The sequence below is a fragment of the Aspergillus costaricaensis genome (assembly GCF_003184835.1).
Source record: "Aspergillus costaricaensis CBS 115574 unplaced genomic scaffold BO79scaffold_2, whole genome shotgun sequence".
NCBI lineage: Eukaryota > Fungi > Ascomycota > Eurotiomycetes > Eurotiales > Aspergillaceae > Aspergillus > Aspergillus costaricensis.
Window position 1 is genome coordinate 530,821 of NW_020291802.1, and position 20,478 is coordinate 551,298.

General features: G+C 51.7%; 7 protein-coding genes across 7 annotated transcripts; 2 read left to right on the plus strand and 5 right to left on the minus strand.

The window, feature by feature from the left end:
• Window positions 1-1,339: 1,339 nt before the first annotated feature.
• Window positions 1,340-2,244, minus strand: BO79DRAFT_206486 (uncharacterized protein). Its single transcript, XM_025681981.1, has one exon. It carries the CDS (start codon window positions 1,870-1,872, stop codon window positions 1,534-1,536), a length of 339 nt encoding a protein of 112 aa, XP_025544349.1. The 5' UTR covers window positions 1,873-2,244; the 3' UTR covers window positions 1,340-1,533.
• Window positions 2,245-2,571: 327 nt separating this feature from the next.
• BO79DRAFT_206487 (uncharacterized protein) lies at window positions 2,572-3,869 on the plus strand. Its single transcript, XM_025681982.1, has one exon. The coding sequence runs from the start codon at window positions 2,838-2,840 to the stop codon at window positions 3,435-3,437; it is 600 nt and encodes a 199-aa protein (XP_025544350.1). The 5' UTR covers window positions 2,572-2,837; the 3' UTR covers window positions 3,438-3,869.
• Window positions 3,870-5,058: 1,189 nt separating this feature from the next.
• Window positions 5,059-8,322, minus strand: BO79DRAFT_164256 (uncharacterized protein). The gene is made up of 3 exons (XM_025679185.1): window positions 7,982-8,322; window positions 7,208-7,915; window positions 5,059-7,150 (listed from the first exon to the last, which is right to left on the minus strand). The coding sequence occupies exons 1-3, from the start codon at window positions 8,204-8,206 to the stop codon at window positions 5,153-5,155; spliced, it is 2,931 nt and encodes a 976-aa protein (XP_025544351.1). The 5' UTR covers window positions 8,207-8,322; the 3' UTR covers window positions 5,059-5,152.
• A 429-nt stretch (window positions 8,323-8,751) lies between these two features.
• Window positions 8,752-10,811, minus strand: BO79DRAFT_164259 (S-adenosylmethionine synthetase). Its single transcript, XM_025679186.1, has 4 exons — window positions 10,583-10,811; window positions 10,461-10,518; window positions 10,298-10,325; window positions 8,752-10,225 (listed from the first exon to the last, which is right to left on the minus strand). Exons 1-4 carry the CDS (start codon window positions 10,657-10,659, stop codon window positions 9,225-9,227), a joined length of 1,164 nt encoding a protein of 387 aa, XP_025544352.1. The 5' UTR covers window positions 10,660-10,811; the 3' UTR covers window positions 8,752-9,224.
• A 554-nt stretch (window positions 10,812-11,365) lies between these two features.
• On the plus strand, window positions 11,366-12,287 carry BO79DRAFT_164262 (putative signal sequence-binding GTPase GPN3; the record flags this gene model as incomplete). The annotated part of the gene is made up of 1 exon (XM_025679187.1): window positions 11,366-12,287. One exon carries the CDS (start codon window positions 11,366-11,368, stop codon window positions 12,242-12,244), a length of 879 nt encoding a protein of 292 aa, XP_025544353.1. The 3' UTR covers window positions 12,245-12,287.
• Window positions 12,288-13,358: 1,071 nt separating this feature from the next.
• On the minus strand, window positions 13,359-14,205 carry BO79DRAFT_164267 (Apq12 family protein; the record flags this gene model as incomplete). The annotated part of the gene is made up of 2 exons (XM_025679188.1): window positions 13,955-14,205; window positions 13,359-13,828 (listed from the first exon to the last, which is right to left on the minus strand). Coding segments are annotated over exons 1-2 (486 nt in total), but the record flags the coding sequence as incomplete, so codon positions are not given.
• A 298-nt stretch (window positions 14,206-14,503) lies between these two features.
• Window positions 14,504-18,567, minus strand: BO79DRAFT_206490 (uncharacterized protein). Its single transcript, XM_025681983.1, has 4 exons — window positions 17,529-18,567; window positions 16,428-17,340; window positions 14,834-16,374; window positions 14,504-14,780 (listed from the first exon to the last, which is right to left on the minus strand). Exons 1-4 carry the CDS (start codon window positions 18,089-18,091, stop codon window positions 14,699-14,701), a joined length of 3,099 nt encoding a protein of 1,032 aa, XP_025544355.1. The 5' UTR covers window positions 18,092-18,567; the 3' UTR covers window positions 14,504-14,698.
• Window positions 18,568-20,478: the final 1,911 nt, after the last annotated feature.

Consider the following 20,478-nt stretch of genomic DNA (forward strand, 5'->3'; position numbering starts at 1 on the left):
TCAGGTTGTATCCCACGTCAGGATATCACACCAACAGTGTATACGATAAATCCGTTGTGCTTTGTTAGCAGAAAAAGGTATTCGGCTAGCAATCATCATCGCAAAGATCTTTAACTGGGCAATGAAACTCTCAGATAAGCCCACCATGACTTCAGCACATGTCGTGGTTCGACACAAACATCATGACGAAGACCACCGGTTTCAGAGAGGCGAATCGACAGAGCACCACCGATAAATGACACAATCATCTCACGATCGACGCTATTGTGATGCAGGACCAATAGAATCACCACGAAGTACCCCGTAGCAGCCCGTAGCAGCCCCGTTATCAGGAGAGCTTAACTGAACGACATCCGTCATCACCCACGAGAATTTCCCGGGGTCAAGTGGCGGGAACAAACGGGACGTAACCATCCGGCCGTCACTCGATAGAATGGCATTCTTGGGAGTGCATTGGCCAACCCTCGGCTATCATGATACCTTGACTCGTCTCTTGCGAAGAGAGCTCCCCCGGTTTCGGGACTATGAGTCACTGGCCTTGTGTTGTCGGGGAAGTCAGTCCCGAAGCTATTTACCCCAGATGGAGAAGAGCTGGAGGATGTCCTTTGCAGTTCCGAATCTTCTCCGTATCTACCGAGGTCGGCGGCGGCTAATCAGTAGACCCTCCTGGACACCCGACTATTGATAGATCAACTCCCACTATGGAAGGGCAGCGTGCACAGTCGCAGGCTATCACGTCCGCTAGACGACCCACGGCGGGGCAAAAGTACGAGAGCAGCGAGCGAGGCAGTGGTAGAAAGGGAAATAGAGCAGAGATAAGCTCAAGGCGTACCAGAGAGTCATTGTGTCATGTCAAGTCAATGGAGAGGACCTCCACAATGAACAATGGATGAAGTCATGAAGGTGATTGTGCCAGGGAAACCAACTGGAAGCGCGAGTCTTGACATCATGGCCGGCGGTGGTCTGGCGGGTTCTCGGCCTTGGAAGGGAAACAGCTTAGTCAGGGCGCGAGGTTGATAGTTCAGCCGCTACACCAGACCGAGCCAAGTTTGATTAGTTTGATTAGTCTGATTTCGCTAGTTTAGTTTCAAGGTGAACTCTTTCCTGTTTCCCCGTCCCTCGGGTGACTAACGGAAATAATTTTACCGTCCCCTCGGTTGCTCAGGAGAAAGAAGGGGAGAACAGTAAATCCGTCGGTGAGAGGGGGGGAACAACATTAGACTAGAAGGTCGCCAGATGAATCTGAAACCAACGCGTGTCCAGCTGATCACGCCTTAATAGATTGACGGTTTATTGCTTACGAAGGAATGGATTAATTACTCCGGGCTCCAATCCCCCATACTAAAGGAGGTGATCATGTGCGTTTCCCGACTCCACGGTCCACAGCCCTCAAATCCACTTAATCCGGCCTAGTGTTTCCCCTGCAACCCTAACTGCCCAAGCCCACACTAATCCCCAAATTGGTCAAGTGTTACTGTGTATAGCATTGCACACTAGTCCTAGATAGTTCACGACCCCGCAAGTCATGGCCAATCAGAGTAACAGGCCCTGTCCATCCCTTACCGTTCCTACTGGTAGGGTGTTCGTCTCCAGATTTCTGGAGCTGCACATGGCTTGGTCGCGTTTGCAATAACCGTATTGCATCCATCCGACAGAAACTATGATATGAAAGAGAGATCTTGGGGTTGGTTGGGGTTCGTTCGGGGAGAAAGAAGTGTGGTGGTAGAGAGTTGTAGAAAGACGAGGACTGAACTCTGTTTGCGACAAAGGGGAGTTACTGGCCGCGAATGGCAAGAACTTGGAAAACGGAGGGCATTTCCCAGGAATCGTGAGGGCAGCCAGACTGGGCGGACGACCCCCGGCGTCGAACATTCCACGGATTGCCGTCAGACCCGGACCCACTGGAAAGGTCAGCTGCCCGACCAGTTTTGCCAGTGGAGTCGAGTCGAGGCCCTTTTCTTTTTTAAATTTCTGTCCTGCTCGCTGCTCTTTCTCCCTGGTAACGTCTGGGGAGGGGGGCTTACTGTATGTACACTCTGGCTGACTGACTGACTGACTGACTGACTGAAAGGACTGGCGGGACCGGAGTCTTTCCTCTTATTCCCTTTCGGTCACATACCAGAATCTTCTTTTACCTATCATACGCAGTTTTCCCCCTCCTCCCCGGAAAGGTTAAAATATGATTGATGTAAAGTGGAAACAAAGTTAAGCGATACATAATAAAAAATGAAAAGTCATCCCATCATAGAATCATCACGAGATGGTAGACTACGAAAGAGAGAAGAAAAATGAGATGGACAGCGTGGGCGGCCACGGTGGACTGACTGATTAACTGACTGACCGATACAGGCAGTACACCATACAGTATACACTATACAGTAGTAAACTAAATCGTGGTACGAGTCTAGACCCGGGGATCAACCGCTTGCAGAATCTGCCAGATCAGATGGTCACCAGGACGGCTTTCTCTTTTGGGTTTTCCGTCGGTCACGATCCAGCCAAACCCAACCTTTCCAACTCTTCACTCTCTTTCCCCCTTAAGCCTTTTTTCCTCCCCTCCACTCGTTTCTTCTTATTCTCCTCTTCTCCTCTTTCTCTTCCCCTCCAGATTCTTATTTCCCCAAACCTTCACCCCCTCCCTCCACCACTGGGCAGTCGCTCCCACTTCTTCTCCAGCTGACTGCCTATTACTATTCCTGCGCCGTATAACTATCACTACTCCCATCCATCCAGTCATCCTATAAGCAATTGCTTCAATTCAATTGACTTGACTCATCACCACACTACACCCATTCATACCACATCAGTAGCAATTAGACTACTAGACTGTCATCACAATGGCCGTCACCGCCATCGATATCATGCCCAAAAAGCCCTCCTCATCTCCTCTCTCCTCCAACAACCCCTCCATGAATAAGCGCTTGCCCCCTCTGGCCGACAGGACCTCCCTTTCCTACAAACTCACCACCCTGTCCCGTCAGAAACTCGCCCGGGAGGCCACCGCTCCCGACCCGGACATTCGTCGCTGCCTTGGTCACTTCCGTCTGCACTGCATGTCCATGGAATGGACCCAGAAGGACATGTCGACGCGCATCAACTCGTTCGACCTGGAGGATGACGAGTCCGAGAGTGAGGAGGAGGACCGCGACGATGAAGACAAGAAGGGTCCCGAGGACCGCAAGGATGAGGACCAGGACCGCCAGTCCTCTTCCAAGAACAACGAGTCGGCTGAGAAGACCTCGGAGCCTGAGAAGACTACCGTCCAGGTTACCTTCCATGTGTCTGCTCCTGCATCGGCCCCTCAGACATCTACCGACAAAGAAGAGAAGGAGGAGAGCCTCCTCGAAAAGGGTCGCAATTGTCTCGAGAAGACCGTCCAGAGGAAAAACTTCTGGCCTTCTCCTGGCCAGTGCCTGCCTGTGCGCATTGCCGGCTGAGTCGCTATAATGCGACACATTTCATTCTACCTATCGACATTCTCATCTCCTCGCCACATCCCATCTCATTCTTACAACTCATTTCTTCACCACCTACCACCAACATCAACACCACCACACCGAAACACATAATTCTAATAATCCTCCCTTACGATGTCAACGAAATTACGAATCTCCTACCGTCTTAATCTCATTCGCTCATACATACTTGGCGGAGTCAACAAGCGACTCACTGATTGGTTTTACTTTGCTAGCTTGGAGTTGGTGCGAAGGTTAATCAGTATTACTATCATCATCATAACATCATCATCGGAGTTCAACCATGTTAGAAGGAATACGGAAAGGGAAAGCAAAAAGGAAAGGAACCTTGGAACGGATAACCAACATGTATTTAGTTAAAAGCACAACAATTGAATTAAACTACCCACATCATATCATACCATTATCCCAACATCTAAACCTACAGTAATATGTAAGGAAATACATAGCCACGTATATCCCCCAATCACCCAATGCAACCACCTAATTACAATCTTCACTCTGCAGACCAAACCGATTAAAAGTAATAAATTCGAAGCAACCAACCTAGCAACCAACCCAGCCAGTAGATACCGTAGGTAGTAGTAAGTAGTGTATACTAACCCTGCAGGGGTGTATCCCTGCACCTGCATTTGCATCAACAGTAGTAGCATCAGCAGCAGCAGCATTAATACCCTACCTTACTTCCCTGTCTGTCTACCTTACCGTCTCACCTAATTAATCTATCTATAAACAAGTAATTAACCAGTCACAACCCTAGAAACTATCACACCCATGTGATTACTATCTATCTATCTATCTTACCATTAGGCATTCATCATACATACATACTACTATACAGTAATCCTGATACCCAACCATACGCACATACACACATGAAGAAAAAAAGAGAAGGGAAAGAGATGTGGCAACCCGCCACGCGGCCCAGCAAACATACACAGTACATACACACATACAAACATACATACATACGTACATACCTAGCATGGCGTGATCTGCTATGCACAACCACGACTCACTCACTCACGATATCATCACCCATGACTAAATTAGGAAGGTAACGCGATACCCCAACCTGGATCTATCCCCATCATCATCATAATCATCATGGAGGCGAAAAAAGTAATTGTCGCCATCATAATCATGCTACCACCACTGTTGTTTCTGATTTTTCTCCTTGATGACGATTAATGAGTCATAGGTTAACTGTGTAATAACTAATTGAGTTGTGTGGGTGTGTGTTGGGGTTGGGGTTGGGTTTGTTGCCACCAAACGCGAGCGGATAATGAATGGGTCGGTCTGGTTGGTAATGAGTTTACTTAGGGTAGGGATTGGCGTTGCGGCGACATCATTAGCATCATTCATCATTCAACATTCATCCACGTTTATCATCAGGTTTGGGTTGGGGAAAGTACTACTGTCTACTGATTACTTTTTGGGGTAATAGATTAATTGTTCAGTTGTACTTTTGTTGTCTGGGGAGGTATTGCATAACGGATGATTTAAATGCGGATTCTTAGTATACTATGATGCTAATTTAGTTTGTTTGCATGCATATGTTCTAACCATTATTCAATTCCAACTCTGGGTATTTATGTTCTAACTACTAATTAACATGCAGACGCCCGCTAACTCATACTCAACAATCAAGAAGAAGATAAAAATGTAAAACGCCACTATGCAAAGTCATCATCATCATCCCACCCCAATTGTGCGTAGATTGACTTCTCCGGCGTCACAGGCACAGTCGGAGCAGCAGTCGGCACGGCTAATCGGGCGGCACTTGCACCCTTCACAGGCGTAGCAAAGACATTGGCCTTAGCCGGGGTGGTAATAATTGTGGTCGTGGCCTTCACAGGTGTCCCTGCCACTGCCGCCGGCTCAGTGGCTGTAGGAGCAGAAGGAATCGAAAAAGCAGGGACCATGGCCGGTTTCGGAGGCGTTTCCATGATCGTGGACGGCTTGCTTGAGCCGATAGAATTGACTCGGGGCATGTAGGCGTCCACGTGTCGGGCTGCGATCGGCGTGGTTGGACCCTTTTCAGTGGCCCGAAAGGCAGGAGGAACAGGGGCAGGGACTGAAGTTGGGGCCGGGGCTGGCTTGCTGGGGACGCGGAAAAGGGGTCCTGAGATTTTTCTCTTCGGCGATGCGCTGATATCAGCTGATGATAGAGGCTGAGTTGGTCGACGCGTGGGCGTTTCCTGGATCGCCCCGTCGTCGGCAGATCGGAAGAGCCCTGAATTTGAGGGTCGGATATTAGAGCCGGGAACAATTTGCGGCTCGCTTGTGAATGGGGAGGATGAAGATCCCTGGGGTATGAGAACTGGTTGGGAGAGACTCTTTGGAAGAGGAGGCATGTCTGCCATGGCGTCTTTCTTGCGACTGCCTTTGGGCGTGGCAGCCACCTGCACGCCTTGGCCGTAAGGGTTGCGCACTGGGTTCTTGGGCTTGCGTGAGCTGCCGCCGCCGGTCGACAGTCGTTTGCTGGCATCTTCGGCGATATCTTTGGCTACAAGCTCGCGGTTTGGTTTGCGCAAAGCATGAATGGCCGCGTCGAGCTCTTTCTTCTGGTCCACGAGCATCTGCATCTTCTTGAGTTTAGTCTCATGCTGGCGCGCAACGGCGTTGAGATCCACTTCGCGATTCTCCACACGCTTGGCTTTCTGGATCCCGCCACGCACGTTGGCACTGACAGTGGGGAGTAAAGGATCCAGAGACTCTCGTCGGCTTTCAGTCGGAGCCGGGGTTGTATTAGACCGACTGAGTGATGGGGGTTGTCGAGTCTGGGACGGTGCCTGGTCTGTCAACACGCGCTGGAATGCGCGACGACGGGACTTCTGAGCGTGCTGTCGTTCAACAGGCGTTCCTGGTTCTCGGGGCGTCTTCTTCGTCTGAGGCTGCTTTGTGAAAGGCGAGATTGCAGTTGAGACGCCAAGTTTGCGAGTAATCAGCTTGCACTTGTCCGGCAGACGAGATGCGTAGAACGGGACAATGACCTCCGTGCAGAAATCGCGGACAGCATCACTTTCAACCTTCTTCCCAGATAGATGGTTGGTCTTGGCCGAGTCCGGGACCACTGTCTCCTCGAAGCTAACGGCGTGCCAGATGCACAGTCGGTCGAGATGGAGCTCAAGCATGACATTCAGGTCCTGGGGCTTTTTGCCTTTGGCGGTTTTCGTAGGCTTGTCTGCGCGCTCGCCATTACCCTCACGCTTCTTCTCATCCGCGATGATCGCCTCCAAAGCCATAGTCTCAAGAATCAAGAGAATCTGCAGTTGCGTTTCGCGCAACCGCAAGTCCGCAATATGCTTCTTCGATTCTGCATCCCTGGACATCTCGGACGGAAGCCCTTGATCATTAAGTGCACGATCGCGCCACCACTTGCGTATTAAATCACTTTCCTCCGGATACAGCCCATTCTTGCCAAGTTTCTTCTTGGTGCTCCTGCGCTTCCGCTTCGGCGGCGCAGCCTCATCATCGGAAACACTCAGCAGCAGATCTTGAACCGTAGTCGGCAGAGTCTCACGATACTTGTGATCCATTCTCTTTGCCGTAAGAATAGCCTCTCTGTAGAACTCGACCAATTGGGCTGGTTTCCCAGACTCATTGTCCGAGGACTGGAATGCCGCGCGACAACGCGCCAGAGGGCCTTTGGCAAAGTAAGCCACGGAAGTCTGTCATCAACTATTAGCATTGCTCCACCGTCTCGGAGCACAAGCGCAGTCACTCACCTTCGACACATACAACGCCTGCAGATACTGCTCCCGCAGCCCATCCAACAGCTCCTGCGGCGACTGCGTTACCTCCACATCCTGCTCTTCAGCAGCAGTAGCAGCAACATCACCACTCTGCTCCCCAACACCCAGCAGCACAGGCCCCTCCGAACCCTCATCACTGCGCAACATTTCATCCTGTGTCTCTCTGGCATCACTCTCAAACACATGTGCAAAAATGACCTCCACATCCGCAGCACCCCGTCCCCTCTTCCCAAGCACAACCGGCTCCGGATCCTCAATCTTCGCAACCTCCCACCACTCCCCGACCTCTTTGCTCTCTCTCCGCCGTTCCATAACAGACGAGAAAGAGAATGGAAAAGCTGAACCAGCACTCGCCTTTGCCGCAACAACCACCTCCCCTTCGCCTACACCCCGTAGCCTCATCAACGCATATACCCCCTTCTTGACGCGCTCAACCACCCATACTCCTGCCTCCCCGACAACCCGTACCGCAAGGACAGTATCCCCCACATTGTCTTTCTCAAGGACAGGGATATCCCCGACGAATACATTACACCACCCCGAAAGACCTTGAGTCTGGTTCTTATGTTCGCGCGGCTCGAAATCTATCCACGAAAAGGGAATAGCATTGCGGGAGAGGGTAGTGAGGGTTGTGAGGTGATGGTAGGGGTCTTGGTCTTCGGCGAGGGATGCGGAATGGGACTATCATTAGTACTAAGTTAGCAACATCGTCGACTTATACCATATAAGGGGAAGTGGTATACATACGCGAACACTTATCGTCTGCGGCGACTCAGAAACCGCAAAGACGTCATTATGGACATTGATATTCTCGGAATGCGAGACCTTGCGCTTCTTGAACGGATGGTTTTCGATAGATGATGTTGATAGCGAGGTACTAGTGGTATGATTCGGGACAAGATTGAGAGGGATTGGAGCGAGAATGTTGCTGCTGGGAGGTGATGTTGCTGCGGTGGTGGTGGTAGTTGCCATGGATGGTGGATGTGTGTAGGTGGACGCGTATAATGGCTAGTCTGGGTATGTATTATGAGTGCAGCATTTCGTGAATCGACAAGTCGGTATGGAGAAGATGCTGCGTGGTAGTCTTGTATGTGCAATGGGTCTTGTTAATGGGGTAACCTAGAACAGAAGTAGTAGTGGTGGTGGTAAGTCGAGGCCTTCTCTCCCTGGGGCGGTGGGTGACGCGAGTCACGTCGGCGGAGAACTGGGCGGCACGCGTCGCGGCGGAGGGGTTGCCGAGTATAGCAGATTTTGTTAAGTGCCCGCCCACGGGGATTCGCAGACCATCGGATCTATAAGACTTGAAATTTTGGAAGCTTTGGGTTGTATAGACAAGTTAAACGGAATATTATCTATTGTTCAGCGTCATGTATACGGAGTATTCCCGATGTTGCGACCGCGATAAGACTCGTATGCTCCTAACCCTATAACCCTAAGTCGGACATGACCACGGAACACTTCAGATCGCTCCACTTGTCCACTTACAATCTACGATCTAGTTACACGGCAAAACACTACTCCATGCATATGCATTCATTAATCTATGTGCTAATGTTTAGATTAGCAAATGGCGAGATATCACTCTCAAGCCATCTATATCACTCCTGTCGGAGCATCATTCGAACCCCAGTGCGTCAGGGACACGCACCATCACGCCGGATGGCACGCATCCCCCGCAGATAAGACTCGAAGTTCCTATCGGTCCTAAGCCCGGAGGAGGCAGTGTTGAAGACTTTCGCTCCCGAAAACGCCGAAACAACCCTCCCAAGGTATATGAAAAAGTGGTATCATGTTGAATTTATCCTCGCCGAACCCGTCTCTTGCCGAGAGACCATGCAAAAAGTTGAACAAACATCCAAACATAAAAGTTGCTTTTTTGACATGTCTATGCTCGTGCTTTGAGTTGTTGAAAACAAAGCAAAATCATCACATTCGTAAAGGAAACAGACTCAGAAGAGAAGCAGGTCCACAGTCATTGCGAGCGACTCGCTTAGAACTTGAGGGCCTTGGGCTTCTCCCAGGAGAATTCCTGGTTGGTGAAGTGACCGTTCTTGGCGGTCTTGAAGTAGATGGGCTTGGCCAGATCCAGCTCCTTGACAATGACACCGGGACGGAGGTCAAAGTTGTCACGGATGATCTGGACGAGCTCATCGGAGGTCTTGGAGGAGGTGCCGTAGGTCTCGACGAAGATGGACAGGGGCTCAGCAACACCAATGGCGTAGGAGAGCTGGACGAGGGCACGGCGGGCAAGGCCAGCGTTGATGAGGGACTTGGCGATCCAACGAGCAACGTAGGCAGCCGAGCGGTCGACCTTGGAGTAGTCCTTACCGGAGAAGGCACCACCACCGTGAGCACCCCAACCACCGTAGGTGTCGACGATGATCTTACGGCCGGTGAGACCGGCGTCACCCTGGGGACCACCGATGACGAAGCGGCCGGAGGGCTGGAGGTGGTAGACGGTGCGGTCGTCCAGGAGGTTGGCAGGGATGACCGACTTGATGATCTGCTCCTTCAGGACCTTGCGGAGCTCCTCAGTGGAGACCTCGTCGCTGTGCTGGGCGGAGATGACAATGGTGTCCACACGGAGGGGCTTGACAGCACCGTTGTCGTGGGCGTACTCGATGGTGACCTGGGTCTTGGTGTCGGGGCGGAGCCAAGGGATGGTGCCGTTCTTGCGGGCATCAGTCATGGCCTTGTTGAGCTTGTGAGAGAGGACGACGGTGAGGGGGAGGAGCTCAGGGGTCTCATCGGTGGCATAACCGAACATGATACCCTGGTCACCAGCACCGAGCTTCTCAAGGGCCTCCTCGTAGTGCAGACCCTGGGCGATATCGGGCGACTGCTGCTCAATGGCAACCAAGACGTTGCAGGTCTTGTAGTCGAAACCCTTCTCGGAGGCATCGTAGCCGATGTCCTGGATGGCACCACGGATGACCTTCTGGTAGTCAAGCTTGGCCTGGGTGGTGATTTCACCGAAGACCATCACCATACCTGTAACGTGGGTCAGCGCACAGTCGCGATAAGATTAGATGGGTGGGGCGGGAAGGAGAAAAAAAAACTTACCAGTCTTAGTAGCGGTCTCACAAGCGACCTAACGGCAACATGTTAATTCAAGACATTCACATGCAAGGTGGACAAGCCGAATTGGAAAAGCGCCGGCCAATCAAGGGGCCAAGGGGTGCGCAAGAAAAATCCGACTCAGATAGAACCGATGAGGGGTCCGTACCTTAGAGAGAGGGTCCTCAGCAAGGCAGGCATCGAGGATGGCATCGGAGACCTGGTCACTGTTAAATTATTGTTAGCAAGACATGAACCGAGTGCGCCAGGTAGAATTGAGGTTCGACATACGCAATCTTATCGGGGTGACCCTCTCCGACGGACTCGGAGGTGAAGAGGAAAGTAGATCCGTTGGCGACGCTACCCATTGTGAAGAGTGGGGGTGGGGATATGTATAGATAGGGGGGAAGTGAAGAAAGGAGAGAGGAGACGAGGAGAGAAGAGAAGGAGGAAGATTAGGGAGGGGGGAATAGAGTAGATATTAAAGAAGCGAGAAATGTAAGAAAATGGGAGGGAAGAGGGAAAAGGGAGGAGGGGAAAGAAGAGAAAAGAAGGAGGCAGAGAGGGGAATCTCGTATTAATGTGTCTCCGATGGCGCCATCTCTTCCGGCGGTCGGACTAGGCAGAAAAAAGTAAAAAAGAATTGAAAAAAAAAAGACCCAAAGGAAAAACATGCATCGGCGGCGGATTTTGATTTGCCAACCGAAGAGATCCCCCCTCTATTGTGCTATCAGCCAATCGGCGTCTCTCTCAACGGACGACGGGCCTTCGGAGTTTCTTCAATTTCATTTTAACCTGCAAACTCGGGGTTGAATTACTCTGCGAACTACCGAAAGCTCCCTCCCTCTCCCACCTTTACTCCATCTCCAACCTGATTCAGATCACCCTTCGGATTCCGGCTCGCTTACGGGAGAATTGCGTTAATTTCCTTGGGTTTTTCCTGCAACTCCGAACCTAGTAGCAACTAGCTCCCCTCCTTGTCAGCATTCAACCCCGCGCCATACCTACGTTTTCCACCACCATTAGCTTCTACATCAGCATCAGCACCCACCAACTCAAAGTGCCGCCGTCAGCATGTCCAAATACGGCGTCCTAGTAATGGGCCCCGCTGGCGCGGGCAAAACCACATTCTGCAGTTCCATCATCCAGCACCTCCAAAATACGCGTCGCAGCTGTTTCTACGTGAACCTAGATCCCGCGGCGGAGACCTTCAACTACGAGCCGGACCTCGACATCCGCGAACTCATCACTCTCGAAGATGTGATGGAAGAGCTGGGACTAGGTCCCAATGGCGGGCTCATCTACTGCTTCGAGTTCCTCCTCCAGAACCTTGAGTTCCTCTCCGAGGCCCTCGACCCTCTCAGCGAAGAATATCTCATCATCTTCGACATGCCGGGTCAAATCGAGCTCTACACACACATCCCGCTGCTCCCTTCCCTGGTGCAGTTCCTATCCCGCCAGGGTCCGCTGAACATCAGTCTCTGCGCGGCATATCTTCTTGAGAGCACGTTCGTCGTGGACAAGGCCAAGTTCTTCGCCGGCACGCTGAGCGCCATGTCGGCCATGTTGATGCTGGAAATGCCGCACGTGAATATCCTGAGCAAGATGGACCAAGTCAAGGACATGGTTTCACGCAAGGAGTTGAAGCAGTTCACTAATGTGGATGTGAACAATCTGCTGGGCACGGCGGGTGACGATGAGGAGTCATCAGTGGCTACTGGAGACCCATCGTCCAAGGACGCAATGCTGAGCGGAGGATCGTTCCAGCAATTGAACCGCGCGGTCGGGCAGCTCATCGACGACTTCAGCATGGTCTCATTTCTCAAGCTCGACGTGCAGGATGAAGATAGTGTTGCCGCGGTGCTGAGTCACATCGACGATGCCATTCAATACCATGAGGCTCAGGAACCTCGCGAGCCTTCCGATGCCCAGGAGGTCGATTACGAAGACTGAGCTGAGTGAGATGCCGTAAGCCGTTGTTGGCGCTGCCGCTGCCGCTGCCGCTGCCGCCGGCGCGCCGTGATTACGCCATCGCGTCAGGATTTGGGGGCGCATGCGCTAGCGCATCCTACTTTTTCACTCCGTCGAGTTATATAGAGCTCCTGTTGTTGTTACCTAGGTAGCTTGTGTGTGCCTGGATGCTGTGGAACCGCTACCTTGCTGAGTCACCGACAGCAACAACAATACCCAACCCACCCAACAAACACTCGTCGCTGTTCTGCCATAAGCATCTACTACCCACTTGATATGGGGGCCAATTGAAGGCAGATCGCATGCAGTGCTCGTATCCGGATACGACTTAAAGACCGACGGGAATTATCTAATTGTCCGACCGACCGATCGATCCACCTGAAACAGGAATGTGAGCTGAAGGAACGAGATGGATTATGTTATGGCATTGTGCCAACCGCATACTACTATACTACTACCCCTTACAACTATTATCTATAATTAAGATGTCTCTAAAACCGAACCAATGATAGTGTCATATCATATGCAACCTGCACCTGCACCTTTTTCGTGTCACTTGGTAGATAGCTCCGTAAACAGCTATTTAACTGCAGAAGTAATAATTGATAGATAGATAAGTAAGTAGCATATGAGTTGTTTCTTCTGTCTTGTCTTATCTTATCACCAACAAGAAAAAACCAAATTCCTCAATCCTTGCAGTATACATGGCTTAGCATACCACCACATATCTATACCCCTCTACACCGCTCAATTCAAGGCAACTGAACTAAACTCAATTCACATTCACATTCACATTCAATCGAACCAAAACCAGCCATGTAATTCCATTCCATGCAGCATGCAATCGTTTATTCGTAGTAAGTAGTAGCCCAGCTCAGTCCAGGCCGGTCTCGGACCGCGGTGTCATTCCATTCCTTATTCCACCCTTCTTCATCTTCCAATGCAATCAATCCCATCTAGCATGACCATCAACCCATCCATGATTTATTACCAAGTTCCCAACTCCAACTCAACCCAACTCACTCTTTTAACACACTCCCCTCACAACCCAAAACTAATCCCTCCCCGCCCCACCCATAGTCCCCGTCACATACCCCCCAACACCCCCAGACGACCCCGTAACAGCCCTCCCGCCCTCCACCCCATCCCTAAACCCATCCACGAACCCCCCCGCAACACCCACAAGCCACCCCAAATCCCTCCCGGTCTTCTCAATCCCAACCGAATACACATACCACAAAGCACCCAGCACAAGCGCCCACCACAGCAACCTCAGGGCAAGATTCACCCAGAACATGACGAGACGGCGAGCATAGTCAAGGATCTTGAGGGAGATGATGAGGACGAGGGCGAGGATGAAGATGGAGACGAGGTCGGGCATGGGCATGGAGGAGGTGAGGAGCGAGGCGAGCGGGTGGATGAGGTAGGGGTCGAGGTAGGCGGAGCGGCAGTGGGAGATGTAGGGGGTTAGGTAGGTGGTGTGGAGGGAGGCGAGGTGGGAGGCGATGGGGGTGGAGGTGAGGGTTTGGAAGGTTGGATGTTGTTGGATTAGGGAGAGGAGGGAGTCTGTTAGGTTGGTGAGTGGGTGGTTAGTATTGTTGTTGATGTTGGTTGGGGAGATTGGGAGGGTGGTGGTGGTGGTGGTGGTGTTGATGGGGTAGGAGGTATTTGTGGTTGCGTTTGAGGTATTACCTGGGAGAAAGTCCATTGTGATTTGTTTAATGGAGCTCGCTGTAACCAGATATAGTAATCTGGTAGGAAGAGAGTATGGAGGTAGGCGAGGTGGCCACTCTCTTTTTATGCCTTGACGATTGGACGATGAAGGTTTGTCGTGGGGTGATGACGGATGGATGAGGTTGCAAAAAATAACCTTGTGCTATATACGGAGAGTTCTTAGAAGGCGGAAAGTATCATGGTCGAAATGAAGAAGCCAAACAAAGGAGATTCGAAGAGAAGATGATGGATGAAGGAGAGATCGGGACTTTCCTTCGGCCAGATGCGCCAGAGACAATGCGGCCATGCGCGGACCAATTAGCGGCCGAGCGCAAAGCCAAACCAGGCAAACACCGCAGCCAGTCCGGGGGTGGATCCCGTGATATCACGGAACTCGCAGGCATGCGATAAGTCAACTTTCTCGTTCTTCCTTGCACATTCTTATTTTACTCTGCTAGAATTTCGTTCACCTCAATATACTCAGCTGACAACTGTACATCTATGCAATTATACATGATCACGTCGTGATCGTGAGATATATACATGCCCATCTGGCCATGGACCCCATGTGACCATATACAAGCATCGGAGTATGCGCTGCACCCGACCAAAACAAATAGGTGCTTCCAAAACATGTCACACGCTAGAGTGTCGACGCCAAAACACCTCCCATGTGATTATTTTATACAGCGAAGAAACGAGAAAAATCTAAAATGCCGTCGTTCAAGCCATCAGAGTCCTGAACGTCTCGCGTTGGGCCATGATTTCGGCCTGGAGTTTGCGGGTCTGGCGGAGTGCATCGTCCCTGTTGCGGTTTGTTAGCATTGACCTCAAGATAACAGGTCTCTCACGACTTACCGATCAGACTGAAGTTCCGCGACTTCAATTTGCGCCCGGTTCATCCGGCTCACAACTTCTTCCATCTCCGAATCAGCGTCGCGAAGGAGCTTCTCCAGCTCCTTCACCCGCCGTTCCAGCGTTTCCGATTGGATAGCCTGATCCAAAGCAATACCCCTACCACTGGTTGTCAAGTCCAGACGAGGAGACCGTGAGCCAAAGGGCGTGGTCGGAGGCATGGGCGACAAGGCCGCGGGGCTGCGAGCGCCGTTCTTCATGCGCTTCAGTTGCGCATTGTGGTTCTCCTCAAGAGCGCGCACTTCTTCTTCGTGGCGCGCCATTTCGTCCTCGGAGTACTGCTGCGCCATCAGCAGGATGTCTTCCATCTCCTTGAGACGGGCCTGCATCTCATTGATACGAGCGGCTGACAGCTGCTGCTCCTTTTCACCCTTGCCAATGGCCTCGGCCAGACGGCTCCGCAGGGCATTGTTGCTGGCCAGCTGCTGTTGCACATGCTGCGCAAGCACGTCGGTCCGGTTGACCGACTCCACGAGTGAGTTTTGCTCGGCGAGGGGCGACTGGGCCGCGCTGGCTTCGGCGATTTCCCGATCCGCCTGAAGTTGCCTGTAAGCGGACTCCAGGGACGAAGAGGTTGCGAGGACCTCGGCGAATCCATCCCGATCACATTCGAGGTCTTCAGGAACGGTGATGTCGTGCTCCTGGAGTATTACGCGCAGGGAGGTGGTCTCCTGTTCAGCCCGGTCCAGGTCCATCTTCAGACCTGCCAATCCTTTTTCGCACTGCCACTTCTGTTCCAGAGCTTCCTCGGCACGCTGCCGAAGGTCGTTTACTTCTTCGCGCAAGTTGCGCACTTCGCGCTCATAGCCCAGCTTGCGCGGAGAACCCACTTGCTGTGCGCGCGCAATCTCCATCTCCATGAGCTGAAGCCGCTTCTCGTACTCACGGGCATCGTGGGCCTGGCGATCAAGTAGACGCCGAAGAGACTGGTGAAGCGCATCGCGCTGCGCCTCCACATCCTCGATTCTATCCGCCAGGTTCTCGCGGGGAGACTCATTGCGCTCCTTGGCGGATACGGAATTCGAGCGCGACAAAGAACTGGAGCGGGAGAGACCGGGCGACGGCTTAGTGCGCACGCGCGCCAACGAATTCGACCGCGACAGTCCCAACCCGACGTTTCTGGCAGTGGGCATGCCATCTTCTTCGGCAATTGAAGCGAATCGACTGCCTTGCAGCTGGGCGAGAGAGGCGTTTTCGATCTTCAGCGCTTCGATTTCCTCCATCAACCGCTGGACTTCCGACGGATCGGATGGAGGCGCGGCAGGTTGACTGCCTTGTTGCAATTGAGGGATAACAGTGTCACGCATATGATCCCGTTCGTTTCGCAACTGTTCGAGTTCTACTCGCATGGCGGTCAACAAGTCTTCAAAATTATCCTTGATTTGGCGCTCTTCGGCCAGCTTCCTACGGGTATCATCTAATGCGGCTTCGAGCTCCCTTGTCCGGGAGGACAGGTCCGAGAGGTCTACTCTCTCCCGTCGCAGCTAATGTGTGTTAGTCTTGGAGTTCAAGTTCTCTGTGCTGATGGAAGTCATACCTGCTGGACTTGGGACTCTAGTATCTGGACGTGTGCTTCTGAGGCTGCCCGGCGACTGCGCTCTTCTTGCAACTTTTGGCCCAGATCCACCTTGATCTGAGCCCGCTCCTGCTCTGCAGTGCGTTTGTACTTTTCAATGTCTTCGACGCGACCACCCGATTCGAAGGCGTAGCGGATGGAGCTGCTGCCCGAATCGGAGAAATAATCGCTAGTCCGGCGATTGGGGGTATCTAAGGGCATATCCGACTGCAATCTCTCCACCAGATCCTCCAACTCCATCTCCCGCCGGATGGACCCGGCCAGCTCTGAGCTGATCTCCCGCAGTTCATTCTCAAGCTCGGTCACCAGCGTCGTCGCCCTGGAGTCCAGGATACTTCCACTGCTCAGAGATGGATTTCGCTGCGGGAGAGGCACTTGCGGCTTGGAGGGATCGAAGGGCACCGTGGTGGACGGTGTTATGGAGAAGGACGCGCTGTGGAGGGAGGCAGGCATCGGGGAAGGCACCGGGGAACGACCGGTCTCGGAGATCTCGGTACTGGAGGATTCCGCGCCGGGTGAAGATGTTGTAGCGCGCCACCCAAAAAAGGAACTGATCTTGTTCGCCGGTGTTTTCGGCTGTTTGGAGTCACCGGACGAGGACCGGCTGGGGGAATCGATATGTAGCGGTGGAGGACGGCGTGAGGGGAGGTGCAAGGCCATGGTCGTGGGGCGCTTGGGGAGGAATGCCGGCGATTTGAGGATGGGAACGAATGGCTCGCTCACAAGACGGCTGTGTAGGGACGTCCCATTCGAGAATTGAGAGGAGTATCTGGGGTTGTGGGTATTGTTGTTGCTGCTCTCCTCGTCGTCGTCCACGTAGGCTGCGGAGGTATCTATACGTAGATGGGACGCGGACGGACCACCACGGGGAGATCTGGAGAAGAGTAGAAAAAGTCCGAGATTAGTCTTGCCACGTCTGAAGGGAAAAGTGGACATGGAAAGGCCGTCTCCCGGCTGCAGAAGTAGCGTGAGATTGCAAGGACCGCAAGCAGCAGAGTGAGGGGGAGCAGGGGGAGAAGGTGAGGGGAAGAGAGCACGGGCAGGGGGCAACGGCTGTCATACCTGTCCAGGTTCCTTGGAACCGAATGAAGGGAGTCGTCGTCCTCCTGGCCGTCAACTTCATACACGGAACCGGAGAAGGAATAGGTTGAAGCAGGGGAGTAGGCCAAGTTATGATGGCTGGCAGCAAGAGGAGAGGAAGAGACAGGGAGTGACAGCGGTTCTGCAGGCGAGTCGCCCCGGGGGGAGGAGGGTAGCAGGGGCGAGGAAGGAGGCCTGGATTGGCGCGACAGGATCACAGCATCCTGGGGGAGCGGTTTCCTGCGCACAAGGGTGGCTGAAGGAGGGGGAGATGCCAGAGAGGTAGTAGAGGGCGGCAAATGGGAAGAAGGAGAAGTGACAGGACCAGCAGCGGCGGCGGCAGCGGAGGTGGTGGAGGAAGCAGAGGAGGGAGGACGAGGATGAGGAGGAGGAGGAGGAGGACGACTTGGCCAAGCGCCGGGGTCATCAAACACAGGAGATGGAGACAACTGATGATAAGTCTGGGACAAGGAATGGGGATGATTATGGTTGGGGCTTGAGGATAAAGCGCCCGAGGCAGGCGGAGAAGTCCAGCCTGGGGCCATGAGGGAGGAGACACTCTAATTGGCAAGGTTGAGCGCCAAACCCGGGACAATTGACAAGAACAGGTAAAGACGGGAAGGGAAGGGGGGTGAAAGACACAGAGGAGAGGGAAGATCAGAAACAATCGTTGGTCAATGGGTTCAGGATCGACGCACCCTCATGGTGACGAGGGCAGGAGGCGTTTAGTTTTGGCACGGGGCAATAATCATTCAATGGGGAGGAGAGGCAGGTTTGACAAGACGTTCAGGGGAATAATAGTGGATGGAACGGACCCATTGGACGGGAGAGGGAAGTAAGTAGATAGTCCAGTAAGTAAAGTTCAGACAATCCCAATCTAGCTGGATCAATCAGTCCATCACAAAAGCAGACATGCACACATGGATTACACGCAGTCTGTTTCTGAATGGGTTAGTTTCAGTTGGTTTAGAGGGAAGATCGGGGCGACAAGGGCGAAGGGGAGAAAAAAAAATAGAAAAAGAAAAAGAAAAAAGGAGGGCGGATTGAAAGGGGCGGAGAGAGGAAGAGAGAGAGAGAGAGAAAGAGAGAAAGAAAGGCTTCGGAGAGAGAGGATCGTGAGATTGACCATAGCTTCAAGCCAATTGCTGATTGGTGCCGACAAAACTAATTCCCGAATTGGTGGGGATTTGCTCTACTACTAACTACTCAGTTACAGGAATAATAATCCATAATAATAATCCGCTGAATCTTTAGTTAGTTGGTAGATACAAAGTAGTTGGTTGTGGAACCCCAAGTTCTCACTATTCAGAGGGCATTGCTGGTTAATTCTCACCAGGTTGAAGTCAACATTCCTACAGCTCCTCCCATAATTCTTTACACATTTTTCTCTCCATCTTCAAGCTATCTCTAGTATTATTCTCTGCCATCCCGAGACCAGCTCGCCTCCAGTCCAGACGGCCGATCGGAGTCCAGCCCCACTCGATATCACGGTAGTCGGAAGACCGCAGGTCTAGTCAGGGGTAGATTAGAGAGAGCAAGTTTACTGACTTTCCCATAGTCCACCCAAACCATGGTTGCAACATCAACCACAACCACAAACAAGGTCAAAGAACAACCAAGATCCATTTTCAGAAACCACCCCCAAAGATATGCTGACATCTGTTTGTTTCACCAACAAGGAGGCTTGGATACTGAAAATAGCACAAACAAAATTGCAAAACAATTAATGTGGCCGGCCCTATAGTCAGCATATCGGCTGGCCCCAACCTCTTCCTCTCCCGACAGAGAGAGAGAGCAAAAAATCTCTTACTCTACTACTTACTTCTACTACGTACTAACTAGCCTAGTGGCCGGTGCGTCCTGCACCCGAGCAGTTATGACCCGAACTAGTTCCACTACCAAACCATCTATTTACTGCACAGTACAGAAGTAGTCGTCACCCTCTGCTGTACAGTAGATTCAGGAGACTGTCAATGCAGAGTGCAGCTTGCAGACACAGACATCGTCACACACACACTACACTCTCTTTCAGTGCACAGATCTCCACTTTTTGCGGATCTCCTGCATGTGATGACTGGCGATGTGATTGGGTTTGAGACCTGAACCGTGGTAGAAAAGTGAGACTCCCGTCTGCAACTGTATAGCCTTAGGGGGGAGGGGGCCATGGCAATGGGGCTGTTAGTAACTTAGTAGTCATAAGTTGTAAGTAAGCGCCCGGCTTAAACTCGCTTGGATTGATAGTATGTACTACGTATCCGTCCCGAACCAACATTTTATTTTTCTTCCTCCTGCATCAGTTAGAAACTGACACACGACCAGTCCAGAATCCCCAAGTACTAAATATAGTTACTATCTTTTTGCGACGTGAAACGACTGCCAACCGATAGATAACTATTGAGGCTTATTCTAGACCTTTGATCGTCGACGGTTGGCTGCAATAGTGTAGTTACTATACAGTAGTATTATTATCTGGCTACTATATTTTACTATGACACTTAACGTGATAGGAGATGGTCTGACCACAGCTAACAACCTTGGGGGGGGGGGAGGGTTTTTATTATGGATCATCCTGACTAGTAGTGCTAACGGGCAGCTACTTAGCTAACTAGATTGATGAGTTCTGCCGTGTCTACTACTACTGTATATAAATTAAATGGCTCATTATTTCACTACTCAGTAGTAACTAGTGTAGCATGTAATAAGTACAGTACGTGTTTCCTTGTCTATCCCATCTCTTCTGGGTACTCTCCTCCGAGAGAAATATATACACAGTGGTCTAACCGCTAAGTACTACTACCTAAATATATTTGCTAATGAGACACTCATATAAAATATTCCTCTATCCATGTCTACTAGTTATCTCCCCTTCCCCCATCTTCCAGTCAAACCCTGTATGCTCCCCAATTTTAAGAACAACATAAAAAAACAAAAA